Source organism: Merops nubicus, unplaced genomic scaffold, assembly GCF_000691845.1.
Source record: "Merops nubicus isolate BGI_N331 unplaced genomic scaffold, ASM69184v1 scaffold28903, whole genome shotgun sequence".
Classification (NCBI taxonomy): Eukaryota; Metazoa; Chordata; class Aves; order Coraciiformes; family Meropidae; genus Merops; species Merops nubicus.
In genome coordinates, this window is record NW_008600040.1 from 16,536 (window position 1) to 33,835 (window position 17,300).

General features: G+C 42.2%; 1 protein-coding gene across 1 annotated transcript; it reads right to left on the bottom strand.

Annotated features, from left to right (window-relative positions):
* Positions 1-1,906: 1,906 nt before the first annotated feature.
* LOC103770347 (RAC-alpha serine/threonine-protein kinase-like) lies at positions 1,907-15,780 on the bottom strand (the record flags this gene model as incomplete). Its single annotated transcript, XM_008937604.1, has 4 exons — positions 1,907-2,589; positions 3,214-3,316; positions 8,015-8,102; positions 15,566-15,780. Coding segments are annotated over 4 exons (486 nt in total), but the record flags the coding sequence as incomplete, so codon positions are not given.
* Between the last annotated feature and the right edge of the window lie 1,520 nt (positions 15,781-17,300).

Here is a 17,300-nt window from a genome sequence, read left to right on the forward strand (position 1 = left end):
GGCAGCTTGTTTTTAAGTGCCATTTTATATACGGGAATTAAAAAAAAACCCCATTACCAACAACTGGCAGAAAAAATACCGTTCTGAGACAATGAGCCTTCACAGAACAGCTCAATCCATGTCTGTTCCTGCATCTGAAAGACCTGATTCTCCTGGGGCAGATGATGGCAACCTTTGCTCATTCGTGATGCCTATATTTGGATGCGCAAAGTGTGTTCGTTCAGAACCTGCTGGGGCTTGTGGACCTGCAGAAGAGTTCTTTGGACTTCGTCCCTGGCTGGCTGGAAACTCAGATGAAGGCTTGGAAGCAATGAGAAGAGAAGAATTAGGAGATCAGACCTGCAGACTGGGACAGGCTGTCCAGCATCAGTCTGGAGACACAGTCCCCTTCTTTCACCTTCCCCTCTTGCATAAAACATACAGTAAATTGTACTGGGAATTACAGCTTATTCCTTCAACCAAGAAATGTTTCAGATGTTTAGTGGCTTACTAAAGTTGCAAATTCTGTGCTTAGTTTGAAACATACTGCAGTTGTTCCTGGATGTTCTTGTGTTTTTCTCCGTATTCTTGTTTGAAAAAGGACGCTCCAGCCTTGTATAACCACCTCCTAGAAGTGAGTAACAGTAGTGCTTAGAAAGGAAACACAGTATTATATACTGTACACAGGCCCAAGTGACTGGAATAGAAATACCTTTTAAGATGAGGGCCTCAGTAACACAATCTCACTGGCATCAGGAGGACAGCAAAACGAGGCCTGTCCTCGTTCACCTCAAGGCAAACTATTTCTGGCACAGGGTGTATTTCTTTTAATGAACATTTTCCAAAATTATCTTTGCATAATGATCAGCACAGAGATGAAACAACTAAGGAGGGGCAGAAAAGCCTAAATCTCTCAGTGATATGCACATCAAACTCGAGAAACTGCAGTTGTTGCACCTCTATGAATTCTGAAGGTTCCTACCACAAGACATAAGAACCTAACTTGTTAAAGCAATTTTTATTTAAGTATTTGGAGGGAAACTTTCATATAATGAGTAAAAATGCTAGAGTTGAATGTCGTTAAAAATAAAAAAGCCAAGATGATGGGCTCTCTGTGCAAACACAGCAGTCTGTGATAGAAAGGGGAAGCGAGGGTTTTCATAACATACTCCCTTTCAAATAAAAAAATTAAATGCTAGTTAACTGCAGTACATGTCATTTTTTTATACAGTCATGAGAATGAAAAACAAAAAAAAAAAAAGGCAATTTAAGAGAACGCAACCTACAATGGAATAAATTCATTCGCAACAGAGACAGAATAAGACTGCTTTTATGAAAATTACAAAGAAACATGATACAACAAAAATAGGGTGTGGGGAATTTTCCACTAAGATTAAAAATGAAAAACAAACAAACAAAAAATTCACTTTTTGAACACCATTATTATTCAAACACATATGAAGTTTCAACCTATTTTTTTCTTACACATGGGAAACACTGTTAAAGTGTATCTTCAAGAGTGAGAAGGCACCATGAACTGTTGGCTGATACCTTTAATGCACACTCAAGAAAGAAGAAATGATCTGGCATGATGCAAAAAATCATTAAGTGTTTATATATATTCATATATCTTTTCATTAAAAAAAAGGCGGCAACAAGTCATTACTTCAGTGCCAAAATGTACTTTGCCTGGCTGACTCATTAAGATGATTTCTCACTTAGACCTGCATGGTATTTTTATATAGTGGTGAAAGTGAGTGATTTTGCATTTTTGCATTTCATATTAGATTGGTAAATCAAGCGTTTTCTAGGTTCTGAGAAGCCAATCTTATGAAGTATTCCTAAACTATGCAAATGGACTAAGTAAATGCACTGTCTAGAATGGAATACTTATCTGTACAACGTGGCAATTCCACTGGATTCCGTTTGATATGTAATGTCTTGTAGCAGATGTTATAACAAAAATAACTTTTGCTTTTTGATTTACCTCACTGAGGCCATTAATGCTGTTCCTATAGTTGGTTTTCTGGAGCTGGATGACACTTAGCTGCTGTCCAAAATGAGTTTGAACCTTAACCCTCCAGAGTTTGTTCACTTTGTTGCTTATATTATTGCACTAGCTACTAAAGTCTTATATCTTCCTATATAAATCTAATTGATCAGAGTGCAGATTCTATATTTAGATAATGAACTGTATGAAATAAATAAAATAAGGGGATTTTCTGGTCAGAGTTGCTGATATGTTGAATACCTTAATTTCTAAAGTAAACAGTTTTGGTGTATATTCTTAAAAACCTATGGTCTTTCAGCATAAAAGCCTTGACGTAATACTTTAAGAATGGATTCATTTTCCTTCTCAAAAATGCATTGAAGAATTGTTTTAAATACAGAATCTGTGAGGCTTCCTACAAAGTCATCTAAATCGTAATACAAACACAGTTTGTAATTCAGATAATATAGAAAGTTCTCTAGTGTCCATTGAAGTAAGGTCCCCAAAATGCAGCCTGTTTTGTTTCTGAGTGGGAAAACGTTAAGCGGTTCCACTGGCTGAATAGGAGAACTGAGGAAAATGAGGTCTTCTCTCGTTATCTACACAATCCATGCTGTCATCTGAAAAACAAATAAAAAAAAAAAGTAGGCACCATGTGCTACCTTCTTGATTTTAAGTAAATAGTAAGATAATGCATGGTACAGTTATTTCAGGTAACCGCTCTGTTGCCTTTTCTCCCCCAACTTGAAAGGACAAACAGGAAATCTTAAATCTCACCCCATTAAATGGGCATCACAGAAGATCCTGACTGTTGTACGTAAACAGTTGTTCAGATGTCCATTTACAATTGCTAGGGGCTGCACTGTTTAAATCCATATTCGGTGTCCTGGATTTCTGGCAGTCGCTATTTCAGAGCATCACACATGCTCAGTTACCATGAAAGTAAAATATATTTTGATGGAATATGGACATTAGCTCATACTCAGTTGACTGCTTGATATACACAGCATGTTTGGAGATGTACACATGCAAAACTTAGGAACAGAATTATTTTCCAGTGGGAATGTGCAAATTTGGAAAAGACAGCAGTACAAAGAATTCCACTGTCTTCTAAAACAGGTTTTTCATTTCCCTAACTGTAAAGACGTGGAGTTTCACATCAACTTACCAACTACTTGGTCCCAGGTAACATTTCTCCAATGAGACTTGCTGTATACAGTGGGAAACATTTGGAAAAACCTTACCTTGGTCAGGAGGAGTGATTGTGATCATCTGTGCTGTAAATTCTTCATCAAAGTATCTTGTATCCGTTTCAGATGTAACTTGTGGCTTAAACAGAGGTACAAGCTATGGAAAGCAAACAAAAAAAATACTGTCCATTTGCAGGTTCTTGCAGTACTGTGCAAAACAGGTACAATTTGAAAGAGAGTTATAAGCTACAGTGCCTTTTCCTAAAGTCCTAAAGTGAGTTTAAAAAGCAGCAGTTCATAAAGAAGGAACCATATAAAGTAAAAATATCTTTAGGCGTGCGCTTCCTATTTATGGGGCATTTAAGGCAATTTGTCTGTAGGATTTAATTGCAAAAGAAAAAAATCCTAACATTTTTTCAAGTAATACAAATGTTTAAAAATAACAGTATATACCAGTTCCCCTGTATAATTAAGAGGAAACTGTCAACTGCAACTATTCAGATTTATGTCTGGGGAGGATGAAAATGAGTAAGAAACGTGTACTGATACCAAGCTGATCCGCTGGACTGGGGTGTCACCACAGGGGTTCTGACACTCAAAAAAGAAGTTAAAGCCACAGAGTTTCTGTGCCCATGCAGCTCTGACTGCAGCCGTGCTCTAGGTCTGACCAACCCAGAAGAATTTAGGGCAAGGCAGCAGCAACTTTAAGTGTTTATACTCCTGGTCCCCAAAGGCAGTTTGGTATCAACTCTGAACTTAGAAAAATCTGGAGTGGTTACAAAAAGCGATCACACGTAGCAGTGAACATCCTGCTCCTGTTACGCCACGGGTCGCACTGTTTGGGTTTTATTCTTGACACTTGCTTGGGCAGGCAGGCTAGACATGATCCGTGTGGACGTAGGCAAGCCCTGGCAAGAGGAGCTCCAGATGGAGAGGAGCTGCTGGGCCGGGGCTGGAGGAGGAACATGCCCAGGACGCTGGTGGTGGAGCTGGTGGCATCCCGACGCACGGGGCTGGAACGGGCGGCTCTGGAGGGCAGCAGAGCCGGCTGCAGGCCTCGCTCCCCTCCCCGCCGCACAGCACGGCACAAGAGGAGCTGAGCGCTGCTCCGAGCCCTCCCTCAGAGCACACGGAGCGGCTCTCAGCCCCGGGCTCCGCTTCGCCCACCGCTGGGGTTAAGCGTGGCCAGCTTTTAATAGCACAGAGCCACACCAGGCAACAATTCAGGAGCGTGATGGAGGAAGTATATGGCTTCCAAGCTGAAACTACAGAGAAAGGTTTATCAGGGCAAATGGGGAATTGCTCCAACTGGAATTAAGCAGTGACACCAAGACTGGCACTTCTCCTCTTACGTAAGTAAGAACAACACTGACAGAAATCACTCCCTGCAAAGTATCAGCAAATCTTGAACATACAGAACACACCTCTGCCCCACCTCCAGCTTTTCCTCCAGCTTAGACTGGAAGAATCACTTTCTGGGCAAGCTGGTAAATAAGTAAAGCACTAGCTTCAAGCACTCTATCACCATGATCACCTTTCTGATCTGTTTTGAGAGCACCTAACAGTGCTGTCCTCTCTTACAAACAACAATCCAATGAAGTGCCTTCATTATCAGTGTAAAGACTTCAAGAAACATAATGTACACATGTGCTAGTATTTCCAAATACAAATAAACATCTACTGTTTAAAAATCAATCTTTAAAATTAAGGAACATAAAATTTCTGTTTATTATATGAGAGGACAATTATAGTATACATTCTTCATCAGTTTTTTTAAATTATTAATGACCCTCTGTGCTCAAGGATGGCTTACAGGAGCCTGGCAAATGTTCCTGCAAAAACACAAATTAAGTCCTTAGAAGTGGTCTTTATGTCCTGAAATTAAGAAGGAAAAGGAAACAGGATATCCCAAAGTCACAGTCCCTCTGAGCCTTACAATCCTCCTGAAGCTAGTGAAGAGGGAATGCTTCACATTATAACGTTAATAACACTATTCTTAATCAAGTCACACCAACATATTATATGTAAAGACCCTGTTTTGAGCATTCTTGCTTTCACATTTTAACTGCTTCTTCTTACAGCAGTTTCCTGCCCACTCCTTACAGCGAACCTTGGCTGGTTTTTGCCAAGCTGTGCGTGCATGTGTGTGTGAAGTTCTAGCTGTCCTTTTAAGTTAATGGTGGTTTTGGCACTCTCAGTGCTCCCAGTTGCTCTGGCTTGCTGTGCACAGCACTGAGTGATTTAGGACTCGGGCTCTGCAGCAGACACCTGAACTGTGCCCATCGGAACAACTCGGAGCAGCAAGCCCGAGGCAGAACACACGTGTAATGGGCTAGCACTGCCTCTATCAGCTTCCCTTTTATTTTGGTACCTGTCAAAAGCAATTTGAGACAGATTATGATGCAGCCACAGACAATTTTTTTTCCCCCTAGCTCTCAAATTCAGAACATGAAGCTGGAAACAGAGGGGAAGCCACAGAAAGCTCCAACGCTGGCTCTACCAAGCAAACACGTTGCTTTACTGAAAAGCTGTCACTGCAATAGCTCTGCAGCTCAGCTGGCACAGAGGTGCCACCTGTAGCCTCCCACTGCTGCAGACCAGCATGATGTTAATTTAAGAGGCAAAAAAGACCAGAAAAAAAAAAAGTGATTAAAATCTCATTGCATATGTTTTGTTTGTGGGTGGGCAAAATACTGCAAATTAAATTGCACCTTTCTTTACAACACTCTTGCAGGACAGCCTAATGAGTATTTTAAAATCTTGGGACAACCCAGGTTATTTAAAACTCCTTAAAATCCAAAGCAAAGCTATGTTTCCAAAAAGCTTAATTACAAATTAAGTATATTGTACATATACCCCAAGCCTATATTCATGAACATATTCCGCATCATCTGGACATAGCAGGAAACCAAGCTTAGCACATGAGCACCTCTATGCTGCTAACAAAATTCAGCTTTCATCCATGAGCCTGCCTTTCAGGTACCTGCTGCAAGACCCTCTCTGGACCACCCAGACTGCAGGCAGTGGTTGCCCAGAGCTGTTCTGAACCTCTCCATCTGCACAGCATGGCTACTGCAGATGCACATGCTCACAGCACAGAAGCAAACCCAGAATCGAGCCCCTGGGATATACCCAGATCAGACATAGTCTCAGCACACTGTTTTCTCCAAAACGTGAAACGTTTGGAATTCCCTGCTAGTTTCCACAACGATCTGAGTCAGTAACACCAGGGGACAATTTACAAAGGCTTTTGCAGTCCTATGGATAAACAAACTGCCTCCAGCTTATGTGATTTCTCCTCCATCCAGGGAACCAGGACTACCATCAAATAACAAGCAATTTAACTGAAGACATTTAAGCCCTATTATCAACTTTTTACCCTTAAACTGAAAAAAAATTAAAAAAAAAAAAATTAAAACCTCAAGTATTCAGTTTGTCAGCTGCCTGAAAATGGGGATAACCTCTTGTTTAGAACAATAATTCAGGTATCCTTTTTACATTATATGAACAGAAAAACTCGATGCAAGTCCCTCCTGTCCTCTTGACCTCACACAGCTCTCTCTCAAGGGATGCTTTGAAAGGACAGAAGTCTAAACTCTATCTATACTTTCAAGGCACAAAAAATTACTTTATGATTTTTCAGTTCCCTTTAGCCACACAAATCTGTGAGGAAGTGAAAGAAGAGAAGGAAACGGAACACTCTCTGTAACTGTATACAGGCAGTGGACAACTCTCCCACTGCAGTATGGAAACCAGCTGTGTTGTGCTCTAGTTTTTAACAATACCAACAATGCTGGTCACTCGTTAAGTTTTACCAAAAGAATCCAAAAAAGATTTAAAACTCAGTTTCTTCTAAGTTTCTTACCTGTTCCCCTCAACTGGAGGAAGAACTAAACTGTATTTAGAGATCAAATGAGACCTGGTATCACGAGGGGCTGCAGTGGGAAGGAGGGAATTCAGGGCAGGCTGGGATTGAGTGAGATCGCATGGCACCAGTAGATGGGAGCCTTGAATCACCAGACCCACGTTTTAGTTAGCTGCATTTTACATGAGCTATGGAAAACACAGCTGGTGAGAATCAGATGGGAGAGGACAACAGCAGATCACAAACAGAGAACAGAAAGCAGGACATCTTGGAGGCATGAAGTAAGGTGTCCATGAGTGAAAGGACAGTGAGGCATAGACAACGATGAAACACACTCATATAAAAAGGGATGGGCTCTCTGAATTCAGTGGCTCCCACTGGAAAGCCTACAAATCAGCAGGTCTTCAGGAAAAGCAATGAGAACACCATGAAATACAGACAATTCACATCAGCCCTCTGTCACCAAAACCCCAAATATTAGGCTTGGATCGATGTAAAAGCCTACACTTCTCTGAACTTGCCTATTCAGTCTAATTTCATCTTTCAAGGCAGGAAAAATGCAAAGGGAACAAACAGCCCATCTTCCACTACTGCTTCTGCAAAGTTTTGCTTCAGATGCTCATGAACAAAAAATAACTCCTGGGCTTGCAAGGGTTACACCAGCTGAGAGCAAGGAATGGCAACAAGAATTCACATGACAAGCCATTTTAAAAGCCTATGTACTGTCTAAAGGTAGAAACAATTTGGGTTACATCTTACTTATTCAGTCAAAGAACCAAGTATCTCACCGAGAGATACTCCTCTCATTGTGAAGAAAAGCTTTGGGTCAGAAGTAATCCTATTACAGTATTTTAAGAAACGTGAAGTAATCCAGTCTTGTTAAAAACAACTGCAAACCTCCTCTGTGTACCTTACAGAGGGCCACAAAATTTGAAACATTCAGTCTCTCCACAGCTACAATTCACCTTGGCAGAACAGTTGTGTAAGTACCTTTTTCTCGTATACATCTTGCCAAACAATGCCAGCAAAGAATTTGTGCTGCATAATCTCCTTGGCATCATCAGGACCGCCACCTAACCTGTTTGAGGCAAAATAAGCAATTAAATGTTTTAAGTACAGTTATTTTTCTCATACAATTTTTATTAAATGGTAATGAAGAAACTCTGAGTTCACAGAATACATCTGGGAGCCTTTGCTTCAAATTTGGTTTTTGTGCAAGGGCTGCAGGGAAGTCTATTTTAGGCTTCAACACAGTTCCACTAAAAGATTTGAAAACATGCTAACAAATAGAATTAGAATACAGGTTGCTGAAAAACAAAGGAAGAAATAAAACAATCATTACAATTCAAAAGCCCTTCCCTTCAGGAAAGTTGCTCTCCTAGGAACCACAGCAGATGCTGTAAGTAAAGGGTCCAAGCCACACACCTTTCTCTCTTTCTAAATTAACAGGTGACTACTGCTTACAATTTTCTAGAGCAGTGATGACAGCAGTAAAACTGAATTTGATTCTGAAGTGTTAAGAGGCAAGGATCTTAAAGACAAACTGATTTATGCAGCCTGATTTAAATTTCCATTAAAGAAAAGAGTTGACAACTGCAGTGATAATACTGTGCTGTATGCAAATCTTTCCTCCTCCTTGGCTGCACAAAAGCACAAAGGGTGTTTTATTGACTTAAGGTCTATCAAGATAAAGCACTTTTATTCCAAAATAAAACTGTCCACACAGCTTATAGATGCAATCAGTTTAGCTGCAGTCTTGAGGTAACAGATGCTTAGATTTTGCTGTGGAGGTTAGAGTGTTCTCTAAAATATTGAGCCACATCTGCAAGCAAAGGCACGCACTGAGAAAACAAAACACAGACTGAGTAATCAGCAGAAGACTTACTTTCAAGTAACGAGGTTAAGAAGATGCTCAGGATTTTAAATACAAGAGGTGCCACCGTGTTCATCCAGGCTGACCTCCAGTATCTGCCTGTTCTCAGATTCTTGGTGCAAAGTGAGATATTATCCCTATTTTAAGAGCTTGGAATGATGGCTCTACGTGACCAAGACTAGAGCTTCACCACTACAGGAAAAAGGGCCAAGGACTGTTCTTTGAACCTGAAGCCAAGCTGCCTGGTCAGGCCTCATCTGTGCTGCACAGCAGCTGGCCTTTAATCTCCTCCAGGCCACACGTGGTAACTCTGCGGTCCCAACACATGATTATCTGGGGATGGAGGGCAGGGTTATGGTTCAAAATATCAGAGAGAGTCTGAAGGCTGCGCTGACAACTATGGAAGTGCTACTGCACTGCACGCTCTGGGATGTAGCTTGAAGGCACAATGCTACTGGGACAGCGCTGGGAGATCGTTTAGCTTGGAGAAGTCAAATATGGTGAAATTTTGTCCATACTGCAGACTGGGAACAGATCCATGCAACCCTCTCAGCCCTGCCCAAGCACTGTCTTCAGAGAAGACAAGCTGGCAGAGGCCACAGCTGTACCAGAGAGATCAAGCAGCAGAAGTGCCTGGCAGGTCAGAGTCCACGCTTGCTTCCTGGCCCTCTTCCATTTAGTGGCACAGCAACATAAGGGGTTTGCTTCTTCATGTTCCTTCAGGAAACATGCAGTGAACAGGGAACGGGTGCCCAGTCCTCCAGCAGCAGTGTTGGGTGATGTTCTCCTTCCCCAGGTAAGCTCTACGACCAAGCCTTAGTTCACCCTAGAGCCCCACAGGCCAAGCCAAGTCAGAAGATGGCTCTCCCATGTGCCTGGCAGCAAGTTATACAGCTGCAGAGCAGCCTGGAACAGGGACAAACTCCAGGGCAGCCTGGGAACAGAGGCAAATTCTGTGAGTAATCATCTCTCGGCTGGTTCCCCACAGGTCCAGGGGATTTGCCAAGTCTCTACCAGGCTCCTTGTTGCTTCCCCACCACAGATGATGACGGCCAGTGAAGAAGAGGGTGGAGTTGATCCTCTCTACTCACAGATGTCAACAGACTCCACTTCTGCACAGAAGATGAACAGTGACTATGGGCTAAGGAGAACCTGAGCCGTGGCCATGTATGAGGGCTTTGGAGAATATGTTCTGTCATACAAGCCTCTCTTCCATGTAGGGCAAACACACACAGGGGAAACACTAAAGAAAAACCCAAATGTTTTACTTTTTTAACATCTACTCTATTAAACAAATCCATTCAAAGCAAGTGGGGAAATGATAGAAACAGCATATTTTGGATATGGATGTATTCCAAAACACACTCTTGTTTTTCTTTTCTGAATGATTATGGAAGGACCCTCTCAAAGAGAACAAAATTAAAGCAGCACTGAACACAAAAATCATGGTTAAGCAGCACTGAATTGAAAGAGCAGCAGGTTTGTCTTTCTTAAGGACATGCAACAACTGAATAAAAATATAGCAGGAATCTGCAATTTTACTTAGGTAAAAGTTCTGTAAAAAATCTTTAATAATTTAATGACAAATGTTTGCGCTCCAAAATCAAGGGCTATCACATATTCCACAGATAAATCATGTGGAAATATCTTTCTAAATTCATGTACTGTAATGTTATATATATATATATATATAAGAAAATAAATATAAATGCAGTGTATAAGCACACAGTCCACAGTGAAAATATTATCACTGGCCAGAAGACTGCAATTACTGAGTTACAGCACAAATATTGTCTGTCTGCTTGTCCATAGAGGAGTGAACAGTGCTCAGCACCCAAGTCCATTCCCCTCTCTGTAAGAAGAAATCCACAAAATTCTAGTATTAGAGTTAAAAAGTTTCTATAGTAAGGACAGTCAGGCTCCACGTGGGAAAGGAGCAACTGCCTTCACTCCGCCCTGCCAAATAACCCCATTCACAGGCTCCTGCTTCACCGTATTAGGAGCCACAATACGGATCCCACTGGGGGCAAACCCTCATCTGTAGATATTTTCATACTTCCAGGTAGCAGATTTCTGCTGTTTACAGATTTACACATGCCATCCTCATCTGAAAAGATGGCCACAGCTTTAGGCACCACTTCTGCTGGCATTCTGTCTTCATGGGATTTCTCCAACTCTCTCCTGCCTCCCAACCTGGTTCTACAACACTGCAAATATACTCACCAGGCTCATGGAAACCAGCTCAACAAAAGCTACTGGTGTTCACCAGCTCAGAGCACACAAACACACACCTCTCCTCCTCTGATACAGTCAGAATGGAGACTCGTAACTTATTTTGCTATGTTGGAGGCCTTACCTTCAGAGGCCTCCAACAGGCACAGGGAAGGACTGAGGGACTACATCTACATCATTTTCCTGTGACTGACACTATCATCATGCAGAAGCTCTGGCTGGCTTTTTGAACAGCACGATTTGGTGACTCCAGATTCAGAAGGAAAAGGCCACATTCTTCCTAAAGTCCTGCACACAGTCTCTGGGAGCTTTTCCACTCAAATTAAGAGTTTTGGAAAGCTCAGTGCAACTCCTAGCTCTGTGCTGAGCTTTACTACCCCACTTCATCAACCACATGTATGCAACATAAGCGTGGATCCTGTAAAAGCTCCCACTACCCAACACTAGTAACCCCAGAGGAGTCATGTTTGAGGATGCTGGGGCTTCAAGAGTCTCTGAATGACCGGTTTCTAGAAAGCTGGGAAAAACAACTCTCTAAATTGGCCTTTTATGTTTTTCTCAGCTTGATTTTAGGTCTGCTATGTTGAACTGCTTGAGTTTGTCCAAAATTGTTCCGAATAGCTTCGGACTGATCTGGTTTAAACTAAAATTATCACACACAACAGCTAAATCTCAGTCTACCTCAACGCACCTGGTAAAACATACATGAAGACTCAGCAGTTCAAGTGACACCCAGGACACTGGAGCTGTCTGCAAACAGGAACACTTCTGTACTCGAGACACTCCATCCCCTGCAGTCCCCATGACTGTCACCCCTATACCTTTCAACTCCAGCAGCGGCCGTGTGGACTGCAGCCCCAGCTGTGTCCGAGAGCAAGTTTGCTCAAGCCACCTACCCTTCCCATAGCAGAGCACCACAAGGAGAGGACACAGACATATACCTTAACTACAAATCATCTCCTTTCACAAGGAAAGAAGCCAAGGAGCTTGGGTTTTGTGCAGGTAAAGGCTTGACTGACCCTGATGTTCCTGAGCATCTGCAGCCAAAGTTGCTCTGGAAAGCTGGATGTGGAAAAAATCACCATCACTAGAAAGAACGAAGTGCCAGATCTCTGTGTGGCTGCAAAGACTGATCACCGTGCCCCAGTGACCACCTTCAGCACTCCAAAGCCACAGCTGCAACTCTGTGAAGTCATTAAATCTTTCACAAGCATTTCTGAAATGCTACATCCTCTTCCTCTCAATCTTCCTCAATGGCAAGGTCAAACAGCACCACAGAAGACAGAAGCAGACGAAGCAGCTTGTGACAAACATCATCTAAAAGAATCTGAACAATCCTGACCTAGTACAAGGAACACTAAGGTGTGTAGTGAAAACACACGATCAAAATTCAGATTAAACTATCCTGAAGTTCTTTTAAGTTTAAAACCTGCCAAGATCCAGAGCTTGGAAGACACTCTGCTGATTACAAACCCAGCCACCCATCTAAACGCAGGCCGTTTACATGGAGCCCTCTGATCCATGTCCACTTTCACAGGTTGTAGTCTCCACAGCCAGAGACAGAATAATCAAAATTTAACACTTTACTGGTTTATTTGTGAAAAAGTGTTCTGATTACCTCCTTCCATTTGATACGTGTCACACAGCAGCAAAGGAGAATTTCAGGTCACATTAGAAGGAAATATTTACAACTAGATTTTTTCCTTCTCAGGAAAATTAGGGCTCACATTACAAGGCTCATAAACTTATATCAATCCCAAAAGAAACTTCAAAATTCCTTTTCTCTTACAAAATGCATTTTATATGACCCAATTTAGAAAACAGCCATGATTAAAAGCAGAATGTACTTTATTGTTCCTCACATTTTCCCCGTATGCCCGAACTGAACTGGAACGACTGAACACCGAGTGCTACAGCTGCTCCTATAGATCCAGCTCAGGTACAACAGGTACTGCTTAATATTTAATTCCCTGATGCAGGTCACAATTCCCTAGCTCCTTGATATTTAGGTTAAAATATCCTCATCACTGAGCTGCACTATAGCAGCCTTTCTGTGGTTGGGTTGGGGTTTTTTTGAGGATTTTACGGGAAGGGACATCATCTTCCAGCTTCATTTTTCCCATGGTTTCATCAGCAGTTACTAAATGCTGCCAATTCTGATGTTTTTTGCCACAGAAAACATTACAAGGAGACCAACTTCTGTCCACCACTGGGCTTTCTGTTGAATTACACAGTGTCTCCGCAAAGCATCATCAATGGTCTAATGTCAACCACACTATCACACATTATTTAACTTCTCACTAGATGTATTTTTGAAGCTCTCTGGCTGGTTTTCTTCAATATGGCTCCATGAACTCACTCTGAGTCAACTACCAAGTATGCCAGGCATCCACCCCAGCACACAGACCACACAGTAAAAAGAACATAAAACTACAAGGCCAGGACTCAGGACAGGGATAGAATATCCCTACTGCTTCCAGCTCAGTTCTCAGTAGTGCCCAAAACACCAGGAAGCACAGAATCACAACTTCAGTTGAGAAGCTGGGTGAACAGTGGTTGGTGAGAAACCAATATTTAAGAACAGTCTGCGATCCAAAGAGCTTGGGAAGCACCAGTGTAATTAGCAAGCTGTGGGCATGTGTGCAGGCTTGTCTAGTCTATAGTTATTTCTATCAGCAGCATGAAAATCATCTGTCCAACAGATCAGAGCATCGTTGGTTCCAAGCCCACAGAAGATACATGTGAAGAAGTGGGTATTTGGATAAAATGAGCATATTGTGGAGTAATTATTGGCATTGGGAAAACCTCGTAATTAGAAACAAACGGGCGTTGTTTGTAAACAAATTGCATTTTGGTTCACCAGAGATGCTCCTTTAACAACAAATCACAGCAGATGCTGCTTATGTTTCCAGTGATTGAAAGGCCCCACCTGAATAAGCTACAAGGGTCACAACTGTACTTAACCCAGCGTTTTCCTGGACAGGAATCCTGTTGGCAGGGGCTGCAGCCACAGTTGAAGAGCACAGTGTGTGAAGGACTGCTAATCAATTACACAACCTTCTCCTGGAGGTCCCCTTGCAGGCACCATGTTCAGGAGGGCTGTGCAGCTGTTGCCACCTAGGCTCCTGACTAAAACTGTTCCCACTTCCCCATGTCATCACCAAGTTGAATCCTCCAGCAGTAAAAATGGTGGATTTGTATTACAAGACCTCTCAACAGGATTTTCCATCCAAACCAGGGATAGAAATAGCCTACAGTGGTGATAAAAATCCTTGCTACAAGTATCCATGTACTGGCAAAAGCCATTTTCCTGCTATGTGCACACACATGCACAGACTAAACAAACATCAGAAAGCAAACCAGAATACTCTGCTGGCACCTCACATGAAAGGTTTCCTCATCTGGGGCCCGTTCACGGTGGAACGCTCAGGACAGGAGATCAGGGGCAGAGTCACAATATTATTTGTTATAAAAATGTCTGGGTCGACAAGACAGCAGATTTTTAAACTGATGTTTATCCTTGTGCAAAGGTTAACATCCTTTTTGGATCTCGTTCTATTTTCTGTTTGATAGCCATTAAGGGCTTGTTCTTTTTGTTTGGGTTTGTTTTTTTTTTGTTTTGTTTTGTTTTGTTTTGTGTTTTTTTTTTTTCTGTTTTTAAATTAAGGGTTACTTTTTAAATACAGCATAGCAAAAAGAAAAACACAAACAAAAAAAAAGAGGAAACAGGAAAAGCAGATTTAGCATTGTACAACTTCCACCAAAAACATGGTACAAACACTACCACCTACTGTCCAAAGCAGGATGCTAAATCACTGGCACAGATTTTAAACAAAAATTCAGAAAACAGACAAGCAACCTAAACTGGGACTGAAGGGGAAAGCATTCAGCACAGAGCAGCTTACAGCCCACAGCAGACATTGGATTTATTACAGCTGAAGGCAGGGTTAACTTGCTTCATCCTAGCCTACAGTTTTGCATTAGTGGCAGCCATCATATGCTGAAGTTCATCCCTCTGATCACTAAAGCTGCTTCACATCACTATCTGAGGTGTCAGTTCATGCCAAAAGTTGAAACAAAAGTGACTAGGTCCACCTGCTGCATCTTTGGGCATGATTATTTTCTATGTATTAGAAACAAAATTCCAATTTTGCCTGAAATACCTTCCTCAGCTTTAAATAAAGAAAAATGTCTGGCACATGTGCATACAATAGCCCTTTGAGCAGTAACATTTTCAATTGTTCAGTGATGGCAATAGGAGCATAGAAGCAGTCACTTCAAGTCACCTGTCTTCAAGACATCTCCCTTTCGTAGACATGCCTCTGCACAGCACACTTATTAACTTATTTGGGAAGACTTTAGCATTTTTTCCAGATTTTTTTTTGTATTTGTGAGGACATAAGTGCTTAAAAGTGCAACTATTCAGCCAATCTCACCTTTGCTTAGGATCCTTTTTCAGTAAACCTGACAAAAGAGATTTTGCTTCAGGTGACAAAGTGCGTGGAAATCTAATCTCCTCCATAAGGATGAGCTCAAAGAGTTTTTCGTGGTCCTGATTGTAGAAAGGCAGCCGGCCACACATCATTTCATACATCACAACTCCTAAACCCCACCAGTCCACTGCACGACCATAGTCATTATCTTCCAGCACCTGCAGAAATGTAAAGAAAAGGCTTTAGATGACGTTCCCATACCAGGCAGGAACACAGAACTTGAGAGGCAAAAATCTATCCAAGCAAGTTTATCTTTTCACACATAACAGCTGAATCTACCCATAAAGTATTTGCAGAAGATCCATTTAAAAAGAACTGGCATCTATGTTCATCACACTAGGTGAGCAGAAGAGGGAAAATGAGGCAGTGGGTACATTATGGCACCTTCCTTTTCTTCCTCTCACCCTCCCTCACTTTACGGTCATGAGAGGAACAACCTTTGAAAGTCCAAAGGCTGAGAGCTGTTCTCACATGACAGAGCCAGCTGTTAAATTCTCACTTATTCATCACACTGTTCTAAATGGGATCCAGTTTTTTTTTAGAAAAACCCCAAACCAAGAAGGAGCCAGTAAGGGGAGAAAAGACTATCAACCCATTACTTCTCAAGCAACAAGCCAAAAATCCCCATTATCTTTGTATCAACCAGCAGTCCCCAAAGGGTGGCCCTGCACAACCCAAAAGACAACCCACAAATGCTAAACGACTAAACTGCATTAAACAGTAAGAGCCAGAACACCACTCCGAACATTTGACTGGCTGTAAGGCTGTCAAATGGCAGTCAAATCATCTGGAAGTGTTTGTCCTCCTCCTCCCTGTCCCTCTCCAAAGGCACTTGCTTACTAGCGGCAAACCCAGGAACTGTCAGTGGCATGGACTTCTGCCAGGTCTCGCAGAGGAAGGAGTCCAGCACAGTTCATTTTTCCCTTCCCCTGGGCACTTCTACCTAGGAAATCTCTGGCTGGTGCTGGGACTCAGGACCCCAGCAGTGCCCTCCACCTCTCCTGCTTGCTCCAGAGAAGCCCTGTCATAGTGCATTTCTGATCTGCACTGAAGGTTGATGAAGGGAGTGGGGAGTGTTCTGTGGCTTATGCAGTGGATGTTACGAGAACTTCTCTAGACTTTGTGTCTCCTGTGCAGTTGTCTGTAGCTGACGCCAACAGTCTCATGTTCCAAACCCTGTCCTCAGGTTTTAGTTGTCATCTTTACTCTTTTCACGGGTCTGTACTGAACAGCTCATTCTTGCTGAGAGCACAAACCACGTCCCCACCACCATCGTATTTTCTTGCTGGATGGTGTCCGTGTGAACTTTACATTGCTGCAATTCAGAACACTTTAACCTGAAATTAAAAGGGTGAAAGAGCCAAACGATGTTGATGTAAGTGTAAAAAAAGCACGATCTGAACCTCTTACAAACCTTGATAAAAGGTTTTGCACACAAAAAAGAAGCATCAAGATACTCCACCTAACAACTGTTTGCACTCTGCTTCTCTTCATTCACTAATTATTCCCCTTAATTATCTGAACGAGGGAAAGGGCCTGCAGTAAAAATCAAAAGGCTGCCAGGTATTAGATTACCCCACGTTGGTCTATTTAGGGCCTGCCCTGCCGCATGATTCACAGCACACGACAGCTGGCTGTGCAGCTGCCCGCGGAGGGACACGGCCAGCACAGCTGCCCG